Source organism: Carassius gibelio, chromosome A6 (assembly GCF_023724105.1).
Source record: "Carassius gibelio isolate Cgi1373 ecotype wild population from Czech Republic chromosome A6, carGib1.2-hapl.c, whole genome shotgun sequence".
NCBI lineage: Eukaryota > Metazoa > Chordata > Actinopteri > Cypriniformes > Cyprinidae > Carassius > Carassius gibelio.
The window spans coordinates 9,142,536-9,158,079 of record NC_068376.1 but is presented as its reverse complement, the minus strand read 5'-3'; the positions used below and the strand labels follow the sequence as shown (position 1 = coordinate 9,158,079).

Below are 15,544 nucleotides of genomic sequence, written 5' to 3'. Positions count from 1 at the left end.
TAGTACTGTCCACATTTTAAAAAAAATGCTCCTAATAAAAATGCACTTTATTTAATTGGAATAAATAATAATAATAATTGCAACTGTGCCATATGGTGTTGCACAGTGACACAGAAAAACAAACAATAACAATATAGTTTAAAGTCAGCTGGTTTCGGTACCATAACAACAGCTCTGCGTTATGATTCGCAAAGAAAGATTCGAAGACTCGACTCTTATTGCCTAAGCTGCTTGTATTGGTGTGGAAACACAAAAGCTTCATTCAATATTTAACCAGCAGCACATTTAAGAGACATAATCACTGTGTGTGACTTCACGAGTCTTATGCGAGGTTATAAGCGATTTAAAAAGGTTTTCGCTTTTCAGTTAGACTTTCTCTCGAAACGTCTATTAGTGAACCACGAAACACCGAATACACCTCCCGTGAAGCTTCCACACAAGCATGGGCACCAAGTTTACGAGCTCGCTGTTGCTTACCTTTACAGGTTGCCTCTCGACAGTTTGGGGGAAAAGAAGGAATACGGATGGAAACGGCCTTTATCCCTATTAGCCTCTGCGTTGGTGCATGTAGAAGAGATGGAATATCCCGTTCAGCGTGCTCTTAGTTGTCCTCCCAGTGCTTCGTTCGCAGGCCCTATGAGTATGAGCTCCGCCGCAGCGCTCTCGAGCTCTCGCTCTCTCTCTGCTGCTCAACCCAGTGCTCGATGACGTCACCGCTGCCAGGGCTGAACTGCCCGGGGCGAGCAATGTTCATGACTCGAAGCGAAAGGCAATGTACAAGATCGCAATGTATTGTCAACTTAATTGTTTGCGCTGTGTTTCTGTTTCCTAAAAAAAAGCAGCAAAGATCACACTCAGACTCTCAACCAACCCACGGACCCATAGCATATAAAAAGTACTTTTTCTTAGGTAACACTTTAATATAACTTTTATAACTTATGTTGCTTAGCTGATAAAAAGTTAGGATTTAATTAACAGTTTAGCTGAAGGAATTGTAAGAGTACCAGATTTAAGTGCACTCTAACAGACCACAGAGTTTTACAGACCATAGTATTGAAAAGTGGCAGATGTATGCCTATGAGGGTCCGAAAGACTGAAGTATTAGAAATATGCATGTGAGAAACATAGACTATAAGTGAGAACGTTGCCGTGGAAATTATATGACATAATTTTGAGATTCTTAATACTGTTTCAAAAAAAAAAAAAATACAAAAAATGCCATGTTACACTACAGAATCAGTTTTTCCTTACTTTCTGTATGATATTTGATTTTTTTTTTTTTTTACTTTTCATTCATGTGTTTGTTCGTTTACATTTTTCAAGGCTTAATTTTGCTAAAAGAATGTTATCAACAGACCCAAAACTGTATTCAGGAATTGCTTAAAATCTTATTAATCATTTTACCTGAATATGTCTGCAATCAGTGTAGACTGCATGTTACAAAGTGCTTAGACATTGTTCAAAAAATATGATACAAGGGGCAATGATCTATTAATTTTAATCTCAGTGTGTAATGAGTGTTCAGTGGGGCTGTATGCATTTCATAGCAAAGTTCGAAAGATCATGCAGTTTTAAAAAAAATAAAGTTTTTCTAAAAAAAATAAAATAAAATAATTGTGTGTTGTGTTCATAAATGAGAAACTGTAAATGTGTCATATAAAATGTTAATGAGAGAGGCCATGTGATTAATGAAACAAGTGTTTGCTTTTACATGACCAGCTGTTTTATATCATGTTGTTGGCGTCTGTGTGGACATGTAGGGTGGGTGGCAGCCCGTATCCTCTTCTCGATCAGTTCATTGAGAGAGTGAGCTAAAATGCTTTTGAGGAGTGCAGAATTTCTTCTGCTGGCTCATAAAGGATGCCACAGTCATCAGAGAGATGGGACTTTTCAATATCATATAAAGGACAGAAAACTGCTCTCACAAACACACACATGCACACACATACCAAGGTTGGCTGCTGACAAGCCAAATGGCAAAATGTAGATTACCGGAAATCAATGAAGGCCGAACTATGCTTTGATATACTGGATGGAAACACTAAACGGATGAATTGATGGAAGGCCAGGTTTGGCTCAACCATGAAAATGACAAACATGTTTTCATATTGAGAGGTTATATTTAAAACATTTTCAAAGAGTGTGCAATTTCAGTTGATTATGTTGAAGCAATAAATATTTTTACTCTTTCTCTTGCTCTACATATAGGCCAATTGTTTTGCTGCATTCATAAAGCTCAACAATTCAAACCTGTTACAAAAGTTATTGCAAGAAGAATATTTTCCCATAATGTACGGGCAGTGTTTCAGATACATGTACTGTATTTAAAATACATATTTAAAAAACAAAATACTATTTTGTATTTTAAAGCTTTTGGCAAAAATCTAATGTAATTTGTATTTAAATACATTTAAGATTAGTGTTTTTGTATTTTCAAAATACATATAATACTTTGTGCCAGTCTTTATCTTTATCAGGGTGCTGATTTAGTCCAGACTCGCCCCCTCCCCTCGACCCCAATATTCATTATGTAAGCTGCAGCTGTACAACTCTATTCAGCATTGGGTGGGTGACTTTTCTGGAATAAGATAAGGTGAGGATGTCATGGTCAATTGTACAAGCTGCTGGTTAAACTTAAATTATTTCATCATTCAAATTTGCCTTCAGTTAACATGAAAGAATAAAAAGGCACTGACAAGCTGTTAAAAATAGCATCAGCCAATCAGTTTTAATAGTAAACTGTTTTTTTTTTTTTTCAACTATAGCTTGCCAACGGTGTTTAAAGCATTACTGCATGTTAAGGCTGGTTGATATGACAATTCATATCATGGTGATGATATAAAGTGATATAAACTTTTTTCTAAATCATTTACATCAGTAGGCCTGTCAGGGTAAGCAAATATATCCGTGCAGCTTTTAGTGGGCAGGAATTATTTTGAAAGTTGGAGTGGAAAAGGAAGCATGGAAGAAACTAGTATTAGAATGTGATGTGCTTAATGCAATTGCACTTACTGTAATAAGTGTATACGTGTATGTGTCCTTTATACTTCTATGGTGCTCAAGATTCAGTGGTTGGAGTTGCATTAATATTCCTCGACAGGTTCTGTTGATTCTTTCTGAGTAAACATTTCTGACTGCATTTAAAATCTAAACATATTCATAATTTAATTGTTATAATGCTAAAATGTTTGTTTTGAACCTTTGAATACAATAAATAGATATTTGATATATTGAATATACTAAATATTATACCCTAATTGAAGTAGCCTTTTAGTAGGACCATGATTTTGCATATTATTGCATGAATGACTGCCTGACACATATCTTTTTATTATATTTATGATTAACAATCAAATTATTAATTAGTTAGAAACTAAATGCTATAAATACAGGTGCCATCAGTTGTCTTCTTATAAATGACGTGTTTGTCATTGAGTCAGTGTTGCTGATGCAATAGGCCCTTCATTACCAAACCACCAAGTAACTAAATTAGGATACAATTATGAGTCATTCGCAAACTGTTAAACATTTAACTGTTGGTTACTTTAAAACTAACCTTCATCTGGGAGATAACAGGATATTTGATCTGTTAACTGGTTGCATGTCAGATTTATTGCATCATGACTTGGGCACAGAAAAGCTGTTGCTATCAAACATTGTTTACTCAATCAATGGAGTCAGTATTATAGTGAAGAGATAGATTTAAATAAGCCAGTTGATGGAAAGTCTGCGAATAAATTTTATGCTCCTTTGTTGAAGAATTAAAAAAAAAAAAATACAGTAGTTTATTTTGATTCTTGGTGTGGCTGCTGTATTTTGTAGTTTATATTGATACACTTAAAATGAAGGTATTTTATTGTAAAATGCATTTTGATGTATCCTTGTGTTACCATGTGTATGGGAAGTATAGTAGCGTACAAGCCATTTGCGTTTCTGAGTTGTAGATTTAGGCTAGATTTGCAATCATTTGGATTTACATTTGCATTATAAACAAACTCATACAAATTCTGTATTGGGTGTCATACATAACCTACAATTTTAATATTCTTCTGTACATATTTTCATTTTTTTGTTGAAAAATAGCACCCCCTGGTGTCCAAAAGTAATGCCAAGAAGTACACAATGGGGAGAGTCTCATGAGATATTGTGAGATAAGCACTGATTAATGTCATTCTTAATTCTAAAAAAGGTTGAAAGCACAGACTTGGGAAAAAGGTATAAAAGACTTGACAAAAAGGATAAAAAAAAAATATTCAGGAACAGCACCCAAATTACATAGAACCAAAACCCAACCCATTGAAAATGGACAGAATCAAACTCCAGATGCTCTTAATTCCTGAAAATGTGTTTTCAATCAAGGACAGGGCTTGTTTTTAAAAGGTTTTTATTCATTTTTTAACTTAAATAACTTTAACAGAAAAGTAAATTGTGTGCAAAATCTGTGGTGCTAAAATTCTTAAGTCCATGTGATCAGTTTTCTCACAAAAGATCTGCATACTGTATGTGAAATGACAGATGTGCATTAAGTCCATTATCAGGGCAAAGGATCAGGTGAAAGAGTCATGTCGATGTCTATGTCTCAACTCTGGGCCAGCTCCAGTTTGTTATCTGATGTTTTTGGTGCTTCGATTACTTCTCCACACATAAACTGCTCCTACAACAACAGCAAAAAGTGTATATTTTAGCCTTTTAAATAAACTTACATGAATTTGGACACATTTCTAATAATTTAACCTTTAAAACATCTGAGGTCAAATGTTATGAAAGATCATTAAGTAGTGGTAGTAACAGAATATACGTTATTTTTTTATTATTATTATTATACCTTTTTTTTTTCCAAGACAAGGCATTATTCCTACACTAAAACAAGAACATTAATGTTTAGTGTTTATTAATGTGAGTGTTTATTAAATTATCCTTAATATTCTGCAGTGCAGAGCAACAAATAACCACAAAAAGTTGTCTTCACACAAATATCAGAACATACTAATCATCCTACCTTATCATAGATTACTTTTACTATAAGTGAGCAACTAGGACAGGTGGCCACTTCTTCACCATTCTCAAGATCCTCCTGAAAAACAGAAGCAGTTTCCCTCAATTCACCTAAAAATATTTGCCACTAAGTTATACCCTGACACCTCGAGCCAATACACAGATGTATATTATTAGATCAATTAAATGTCAGTTTCTTTTCTTGTTTTCCTGTGTTAATATCTTCTAGTTCTGCAGTACTTCTGTAAGCTATTCCAAAAATGTATCCATTAATTTTCCCGCTAATATAACAATAACGTTACACTGTAAAAGTTACGACTACACAAATTCAAATAAAACTTTTTAATTGATGACATATCAATATATACACGTTTAGAAAGTGAACATGTTATGACAGGAGAAACAAAACTTGCCTTCGTTATCGCAAATCTGTCACCACATGGACAAGGGAAATAATATGTTTCTGTTTCTTCATCATATTCAAAATCTTCTATTTCAACCTCGTCGTGAAACACCGTCATTTTAAATCAATTACTCTTAAACGGCCTCGCCGCCGGTGGCCCGGTGTCAACACATGCACCCGCGATGACGTAAGAACGTGGCGCACAATTATGACGTTGTCAACAACTAGCCAAGTGCAACAAAAAGCTGTTTACAATTTAGCCACCAGGAGGAGACAAATTTCTATTCACCTTGCGCTGTACAAGTATCATATATCTCGAGTAGGCCTGCATGCTATATGTTTCTAGTTCAATAGGCTCATCATCTCATTAAACGATGAAGTGAAATTCAGATTGCAATCAATTATTATTCAGTTAAATACAGGCATGCTGACCTAACTAACCTTCTTGAGTTGGTTTGATTTGCTTCCATCTGAGTCATTAAGTTAGTTCAAATTGGAATAGCATATTAGTATTATCATACTTAATTGTTCTAAAGTTACACTGTGTAAATAATGCAAATCTATATACAAGAAACACCCCAGGATACATACTGTTTGCTAGAAGCTAGAGTAAACTATTCCAAGCTAATGCACTGTAATGCATAATGCATTCAGTCTTGTATTTAAGATGTCAGAAATGAACTGTAAGCAATATCAGCCACAATCTTTTACCATTTTTCATTCATTATTTACATACAGTAGCTACTATTATATAAATATGCAATCCGTAAACTGCATTGCACATATATACAGTAAGAATTACGCTAGTAGCCCATTTCATTCTGAACGTATATTTTCTCACAAATAACTGAATGTAATTCTTAATTCAATTAAAATTTTATTTGTATAGCACATTTACAACAGCCACCAGGCTGACCAAAGTGCTTTACAGAAGAGCAATAATTTTACACATACACAGAAAACAGACCAGAGACAAATTTTAAACCACCCATTTAAAATTTTTACATCACAGTAGTCAGTACACTAAGGAAAACAAATAGGTTTTTAGCAAGGACTTAAGGCAGGGTATTCCAGAGTCGTGGCACAGAGTCGTGGCACAGCCACTGCAAATACATGCTCTTGTTATGTAGGGATTTATATACAAAGAGGAGAATTTTATCGTCTATTCTCTGACAGACCAGCAACCAGTGTAGGGATCTAAGAATGGGAGTGATGTGTTCATGTTTACAACAAAAAAGTCTGGCTGCAGCGTTTTATATAAGCTAAAGTCTCGCAATTTGAGATTTAGATATAATGCTATATAAAGAATTGCAGTAATCCAGATGAGATGTAAAAAAAACGCATGATCAGCCATTTCTAGAGTTTTAGGAGTGAGAAAGTTTGTAATTTTATACAGTAAATGAAGCTGATAGAAATTGGACCCGATAACAGAAGAAATATGTCTATATAATTTTAAATGCTGGTCAACAATAATACATAGGTTCTGCAAATCTTAGTGCATTTCAACTCTTTAATGTTTTTTTGTAAATGCATTATATGATATAAGCTATTCTAATTTGAATGTATGTGTGTATAATGGCAATAAAAGGCTTTCATTCGTACCCAAGACTCAAGACTCTAAAACAACACTTGTGTTTTCAACTTAGTATTGAATTAAATTTTACGATTTCAAGCTTGAGTGAATCTATGATGAAACTGGAGTTAAGGCTCAGAGACAAGCATTCATTCTTGCAATGCAAATATTAATTGGTCAAATATATTTGGGCTACTGAGGAGATAAAAAAGAGGAGAACAAGATTTACTCAAAACCTGGTTTCATGAGGCCACATGCAGCAATTACAGTGCCATGAAAAGTATTTGACATCAAATCTTAAACGCAAGATATTCAATAATATTGCCTTTTGCGAGAACTAGTTGCATATTATCAAACTCCGTCCAAACTCCATGATCTGTATTTTCTTAATTCGAATATCTTGTGAGGATTTTTTGGTAAAGATAAAATCAAATTTGTATTTTCGTCTAGAAAGAGATATACAATCACATGAGGCCTAAACACAAACCAAAAACAATACTGATTTGCTGAAACTAAAAGTGGAAAGGTCTGGGGAGCAGTGCTCTGAAACCCTAGACATAACTAAATAAAGCAATTGTGTGATAATTTTGCAATATATATTTAATTTATTTTTAACATGTTGAAGTAGGCTTCTTCCTTGGCTAACTTGGAGGGGGCAGTGCCCCAGCACCCTCTATTGACCAGCAGCCACTGGTGGGCTGCACACACCACCATTGGTGCTCCCGAGACGGCAACGTCCATCTGAACTGTCAGTCATTCCTGAACTATCAAACAGGCTTTTGTGATGACCACGGAGTTCGTTCACCTGTCTGCAGCGCTCCCGGTGTTGGGAGTCATGATTGTGTGTGGGCACCACACACCTTCCAAGAATCTGTCTGTGATGAATCCCCACCCAGCCTCCGTCTCTCACATCCTCTCATCAGTCGGCTGTCATCTTCTACCCCTCTGTATCCTACCAGTCCCTCACCTCACCCTCAGCCCACCATCAGTGATGTGGTTTCACTGTAGGTCTGCCAGTCTCCATCGGCTCATGGCCGGAGGATCCCTTATCTCTGGCACTGTCCGTTGGCCCCCTGGAATCATCAGCCTTTCCTCCAGCATGGCTTCTCCCTCCATCCGCTCCACTGTGGGCCACATTCTTGGCTGCAGTCTGGGTCCTGCCTGACTCTGCCTGCTCCTGCTCCCTCCTGTCTACTCCCTGGCGCCTCCATCCATTTGATCCACCCTTGCTCCTCCCGATTCCTCTGTGGCTCCTCCCTCCGTCTGATCTGCCTTGGTTCCTCCTGATTCCTCCATAGTCACCACCCTGGCCATCAGCCTTCCTTCCTGCCGGCCCTTTGCCGGCCCTTGTAACATCTCAACCCTACTCTTGTGTCCTCCTGCTAAGTCCCACTCCATCCTCTGTCTAACTTCTGTTGACCTAGTTTCCCCTTGATTACTTTAGTTAGTTCACCTGTGTTTTGTCATTAGTCCTTCATTTGCCTGTGCATTTTAATGGCACTTTTCCATTGCATGGTATGGCTTGGCACTGCACAATACATTACAACAATCATGTTGCAAGTTCAACGTTGCATGCAGGTTCTAGTGATGATTTTCTCCGGACAATCAGTGATCAGCAGGGTATACACATCACAATTTGGTAATGGTACGACTTGCTTGGAAACTTCAAATACGCCCCGCAGAAGAACTCCGGGAAATCTCAATTTGCTGCTGAATAAACAGAAGATTTAACTGCTTTCATTAATTTAGTGTGACTAATAAACACACAACAATATACAGTATGTTGTATCTGAGTTTGTCTTATTATAATATTTATTATAATAAAGTATATAATAATGCAATGCTTCATCACTGCTTAGAATACTATGAAATAATTTGCCTGCCTTATATTCTGTGTAAGAAGCCACAGCATTTCAAAGAAGGATTTACTTTAAACACTTGACTCACGTTATGAAGTGAGTTTGGAATAAAAACATGTTATTAAATGTGGTATTTTGTGGTATCACTCAATGTGGCTAAAACACATAGTAAATAGAAACCTTTGACTCAGGGTTGCCAGGTTTTCACAACAAAACCTGTCCAATTGCTACTCAAAACATGCCCAAAACTATCTCTATCAGGACGAGAATCTATCAGTATCGATTGGATATCTGTGTAATGTAAATGCAATCTAGCCACCGTATCTGCATTCACAGGTTGAAATCATATAAATCCCCTTCCACTTCCTCTAATACATCTACTGTATCTGAACAAGTGGAGAATGTCGCTAATGGTTGACTGCTGATAGAAAAAGTTAGGATGGTATCACACTCTCATGGCAATTTTTGGCGGCTAACTTGTATGAAATTGTTCACTCTCATTCATAGGTTTGAATGTTTTCATGCAAATCAAGTCACACAAATTCATATGAAACTGACACTCATAAGATTGGGCTGATGATAGAGTTCAATTACTTTCAATATTTTAACATTACTGGAGGGTTTTAGAAAGAGAAACATGTTCATCTGCTGGGTAACTGTCTTAGATTTATCCAAACTCATCACATAACGAAGAGAATGGGAAGAAACAGATGAGGGGAAGCTCTATAAAGGTAGTTTCATTTTGCATTCTAAAATTAAATAATATACAAAACACCTATTTTATGTGTCAACAAGGAGAGAAACAAAAAGGGATGTTTTTCACATTTTGTAAATATGCAACACTAATTTTCTTCGCCTGGGAAGGTTTTGCTAAAAAAAAAAAGTCAAAGAGCTTCTGAGAGCACAAACAAAGAGGAGTGATGGTTACAAGAGTAAGATGACATTATGAAATAAATGCATAACTGGCGTCAGCAGAAATTTGTTTGTGAATTAAGAACTGGGAAAACTTCAAACACTTGGTACTTAATTTTAATAAATCCTATTAACTACAATACCAATGCTTGAGAGTTTTTTATTATGTAAAACACTTTAAGGTAATATGAATATGAAGTAATGAACAGAAGCTTGTCTTTGTGCATCAACTCTTTAAAGATCTAGCAAATCACAAACACAAATGTAAAAACAGAGAACAATTTATGGTCACTTAATTCTACTTTTCTGAAAAAATAAAGTATTGTTTTTCTGAGAAACAAGAGCAAATTTGTTAATACTACTGTGGTAAAATCTCATGAGTTTCAATGCAAATAAAATTCTCATAACTGACCTTCATCATTATAAACCTTCTTAAACCTTTCAATGAGTCAAAGTTTTTTTTACATGATTCATGTAGTTTTAACCATCAACCTTTTAATTCTGTCATGTGCCCTGGTTAACAAATAAGCATCAGTAGGTACTAAATTCATAGTTCTTTAAGTAATCCATTATGTCTGTTTGAGTCAGCATGTAAGGTTGACTCCATCACTGAAAAAATTACCTGTAAATTTTAAAGTAAAATACTGGCAGCAAGGTTGCGAGCCAGTTACTGTAAATTAAACAGCTGAATTTTAGATTTAAACTAGTCATTAATTCCATAAGCTTTAAACGATATTAAACTGCATAATGTCAGACTCTGTTCCCTGTTTTGTGTGTGTTCCTGTCCCCATTGTGTTCTTTCCAGGTGTTCCCCGTTTGCATTAATTTGATCCCAGGCGCATCTCGTCTTCCCATTGTCTTGTCCTGTGTATAAATAGTGTTCCAGTTTTCAAAGTTCCTGTGTTTACCCTTCGTGATTATAATAAAATTCCATGTTGAAGAAATTTTCTGCACTTTACTCCTCGCACCTGTGTAGCGTGACGCATAAAGTGTTGAATAAGGCATAATTCACCCATTATTTCACAAAACAAAAATAATAATTTTATACTTCCTAATCTTGAAAAACAGGTCAAAATTAATTTAGTATATAACTTTCAAATTTGCATGAAAGAAATGTCATAAACAGTGTATTTAGCATTATTTGGAATGAAATGTGTATATATATATATATATATATATATATAATTGCAACCTATTATAGTGAATGACAGATAGAGGGATGATCTTGTTGTGTGTGTGTGTACTTCTTACATCTCAGAAATTCAAATGAAAATCCTTCACTTTGCAAAGAAGAGTGGCAATATGTGTCACTTCAACCCGTTTCTTCTGTAGCATTTGCCCTGTTGTTTTCAATGGCACTTTACCTTTCAACTTTTGTCTTGCTGCCATGTCCACTCTGTCCAAGCATGGCTGCATCGAAAGACATGTGGAGTGTTGCCAAGAACATAACCAAACCGCCAACACTAACTGTATGCAATATAACTGTTATAAATATACTTCATGAAAGTGGTCCTGATTTAATCATGTTTGTAAAATCTGACCATATTTTAGAGCAATGTTTCTCTAAAATTTTAGATGTCCCACTAATTAAAACACCTTATTTAACTAATTAGCTTTCTAGTATTAAACAGGGAATGATCTAAATTATTCACCCCCCCTCAAAAAAAAAAAAATTATATGTCTTGAATTCGAATTCTTTATGTTAAAGGCCTCAACATATATAAAACATAACAGGCTCTTCTGCTAAATCTCAGCGCCTCGAATCCAGGTGATCCCTCCTCCCTGAGTCGATTGTTTCAGGACAGGCGGTGCCACCTTCCTGCAAAAAGAAGACCGCTGTTGGGGCTTCTCTACCGGTCCAACATGCTGCTAAATTGTTCATTGATCATTGGACTTTTCTTAATGATGTGGAAACAAGATTATTCTCTGGTTACCATTAACGGAACCATGTTTTTTGTTTGTTTGTTTGTTTTGTTTTGTTCATTTTTTTAAATAGTAAAACCAAGGTTAATATTTTCCCCAGGATTCATGTAAAATGTGTAAAATTTACATGTGTAATGTGTCTCTCAAATTATCTGCAGACCCTCAAGTACCCTCTTCCACGGGTCAATTTAAAACTCTTCACGTGGATAATATTTAGATGACAAAGACATAAATGAAGTGATATTGACTGAACACATAATTTTGTATATCTGCCAGGAAAATAAATGCAAACGTGAGATTGGGCAAAAACAAAAAACAAAAAAACAAATGTTATATTGAGCAGATTGGTAATGTTTCATTTGACCTTTTCTAGATCGCTTTAAATGAGTAACCATATGTTCTTGGCGTGATATTATTTTCAAAATCAGCAGTTACAACCCAAAACGGCAAGAAATAGCAGTGAAAAATGCATAAATGTGCTTCTTTTGAAAGTCTGGCAACACTATAAAGTTTCAGAAAAAAGTAATGTCATGAGTATCTAAACTTAATTTGCAATGACTCCAGACAGTGTTTATAGTACTTTATGGTACCCTGTAGTCAATGGGGAAAACTATGACTCTAATTACGTTATTCTTTTTACGTAAAACACATCAGGGTCTAAGCTAATTGCAGCTTTCAAGTTGCAAGCTGTGGAATTTTGTACATTCACTGAAAGATCTGGATATTTTGCTGGACTCCAGTGCATGGTCTCTTATAGAAAGCCTCAACAGGGGGTCTGTTTCATGCGTCACAGACCTCTAGAATGTGCTGCCTCTCATGAGTAGCAACATTATGTTCCAAAATTAAAGATAATACGGTTTCTGTAAACCTCAATTGCCCCAACAGCATAGCACAGATTCAGAACACATATTGCATAGTGCGAGTTAAAAACATCAGTTATCATCATAAAGGAGTTCATAAAAAGTGAATTTTCACAAACATTGACAGCAATATTGGATAAAAAGATTTTCATTCCATGTAAAAATCATTCAAATGGAAATGGAAAAAGTGTGCACTGTTGGTAAGAAATGGTTGCTGGAGTTCAAAATTGATTACTTCCAGGTGGTTTTAGGTGGCATTTTAGATGAACGCTGCATCGTTATCTTAATATATATATAGGATAAATATAAGGATAAATATAAAAGGAAATTCTTGTAAGATACATTTGACATTTCTTAGCATAAAAAAGTAGCTATATGTGGTTTTATTAACAAAGTTCGGGAGAAGCACGATCAGATAATCATCCAATTTGGTACAGGTGCATCTCGTTTAGCTAATCATCTTATAGCACGCACGCGTATATATATCCAGTCTTCCTACCTCCTGCTCCTGTCCCACGACAGTTTTTCGGCATATCCGCCGAACACCAACAAACGTCATCGGTCAGCTGCTCTTCTCGCCAAGCCACACGTTGTGGCCAAAAGCTCGTGCAAATCCTTGAGCTCGCCTCACTCGGCAACACGATTTTCTCGCCAGGACCGGGCTCTATTATAATGCTGGATCGCAGCCGTGCTCCAGTTCTCCCCGCAGTAAACCTCTCTCGCTTTTTCAGCCGTGGCGCAGTTCGATGCTGCCTCCACTAGCGGCGAAGACCGTGCGTTGTTGTAGTGGCATGTCGTTCGTGAAAGAATCGTTTTTTTCGAATGAATCTTCTAGGCGAACGAATCGTTCTCGGTTTACACTCATTCATGAAGAATTTTTCAGAGTTGTCATCCACAATGAGCGAGTTTCATATGAGTCTCAGAGATCGAGAGCTCTCATTCGTGAACGAAAGGACTAAACCGGTATACATGTCGAGTTGATTAAACAGATACATGTCGTTCGTAAACGCAAGGAACTCTTATCAATTTTGTTAAGATGAGAGTAAACCGGGTCAGTTAGCCATTTAGCATGTCAATCTTGCAAAATGTAAAGCGCAGTTATAGGTACTGTGCACATATTGTTTACATATTTAGCATACAAAAGATAAATTCCACGTTTAATCCCCGATTTATGAACGTGAATATATAGATCAATATATGAACCGTCTGACCAAACAATTAAAATGCTAATCATGCAAGAAAACCTCGTGATTTGCTCATCTGAACAATTTAAATAGACGTTATATATAGAATGCGCTTATGAAGACGCCAAAATTTGTTAAACGGCGTTATGACTTAACTCTGTCCGATGACGATGCCACTTTTTAACCACGAAGCAAAGGCTTTCTGCAGAGTTGTCATCCACACCGAAATGTCTAAAGACATTACATTTGCTTTACTGTGCATGTTTAAACCTCACTGAGATGATACAGACATAAGTTTCATGCAATTATTCCGGCAGGATCAATTATTTAGGGACATATTTCACCATTTACTGGCATGATTATTCAGAATTTTTCACGCTACTGCCTCGTGTTTGGCTGCAGAACAACAAGTGTGAGTAAAATTTCTATCGTCTTTTTAGGACTGTTATATGAAAAGCATGCAAAGTAAATGTCTTTAGAAATGGCTTGAATTTGAATTACTGCAATTAACGTTACTGCTATAGACATGTCTATTGGTACAATGGTTTATAAAACTAAACATGCTACATTGTTTCAAAGCCTCTATTTTCACAGTCCATACTACAACAGGAAAACAGCATCCCAAATTTATCTGCTCCGGAGGCTGTTTAAAAGGGCCCGAAGGCCAAAACAAGAGGAAAAGATGCTTTTCCAACAGGACTGTATTAATTCAGACAAGGTTTGAGCAATTGTCAAATCAGCCAACAACTACAGCAGCCAAAGCAAGCATGAAGCTACTTTTACTTGCAACACGGGCCTGCACATCTCAGTATTTCCATCCTGTTACTTCTGCTAGCAGTGCAGGCTACACAGGTTCTTCAAGACATCACACACCCCAGCCCCTTCCCACGACCCACAGCTACAGCAGCTGAAGCAAACGTGAGGCCGCCTCCATTCGTAAACGCGCCCTCAACTCTTCCGCTCCCTCATGCTACTAACCATTTTTCTGTTCAGTGGCCTCCAGCTCCAGATTTGCCAGAAGGCAGAGGGTACCAAGACCTATTATTGGTCAGGCCGATTATTTCATTTATTTATATATCTATCTCGAACCCTCTTCAGCCAACCCCTCTAACGCCAGCTCATCCCCTTTCATTAAAACTCCTAATCTACCATAGCTAACTCTCCTAACATGCCCTATCTATCTGTAATGGTCAATCCTCACTTCAGCCATCCTTCCGCAGGAGCTTTCTCTGTATCTCCCCACCGCCGCAGCATTGTCCGCTCCCGCAGGAGCCTTCTCTATATCTCCCCACCGCCGCAGTATTGTCCGCTCCTGCAGGAGCCTTTTCTGTTTTTTCCTCACTGCCGCAGCAGTCTCCGCTTCCGCAGGAGCCTCTACCTATATTTCACCACTGCCGCAGCAGTGTCTGCTCCCGCAGGAGCCTCTACCTATATTTCACCACTGCCGCAGCAGTGTCTGCTCCCGCAGGAGCCTCTACCTATATTTCACCACTGCCATAGCAGTGTCTGCTCCCGCAGGAGCCCTTTCCATCCTTCCCTACTGCCGCAATTCTCGCTGCCGCAAGAGCCTCAAAAATAAATAAATAAATAAATAAATAAATAAATAAAAATATATATTTTATGTCCATTCTCCAATTCAACCTCATCAGGCTCGCTTTTGTCTAACTCCGGAACGCCCAATCTAAATTCACGATGGACCCTCATTTCATCAACGACTCTGGTAAAAAAAAAAAAAAAAAAAAAAAAATTAATCGAGTAACAAAATGTGTTGTTGCTTAATTATACTGATGTGCGCATGCACAGTAAATCTGATGGGTAGGATAAAATGTCAGGAC

At 36.8% G+C, this 15,544-nt stretch overlaps 2 protein-coding genes across 3 annotated transcripts in view; both read right to left on the bottom strand.

Annotated features, from left to right (window-relative positions):
* Window positions 1–728, bottom strand: part of LOC128015423 (cytoplasmic protein NCK2-like) — a 70,450-nt gene extending 69,722 nt beyond the window's left edge. The window contains exon 1 of one of the 2 annotated variants that reach the window (XM_052599244.1): window positions 478–728. The gene's annotated coding sequence lies outside the window, so the exon portion shown is untranslated. The remainder of the gene's footprint in view (window positions 1–477) is intronic. The other variant, XM_052599243.1, reaches the window with a different exon arrangement.
* A 3,639-nt stretch (window positions 729–4,367) lies between these two features.
* Window positions 4,368–5,605, bottom strand: LOC128015422 (diphthamide biosynthesis protein 3). The gene is made up of 3 exons (XM_052599242.1): window positions 5,409–5,605; window positions 5,000–5,074; window positions 4,368–4,654 (listed from the first exon to the last, which is right to left on the bottom strand). Exons 1-3 carry the CDS (start codon window positions 5,514–5,516, stop codon window positions 4,580–4,582), a joined length of 258 nt encoding a protein of 85 aa, XP_052455202.1. The 5' UTR covers window positions 5,517–5,605; the 3' UTR covers window positions 4,368–4,579.
* Window positions 5,606–15,544: the final 9,939 nt, after the last annotated feature.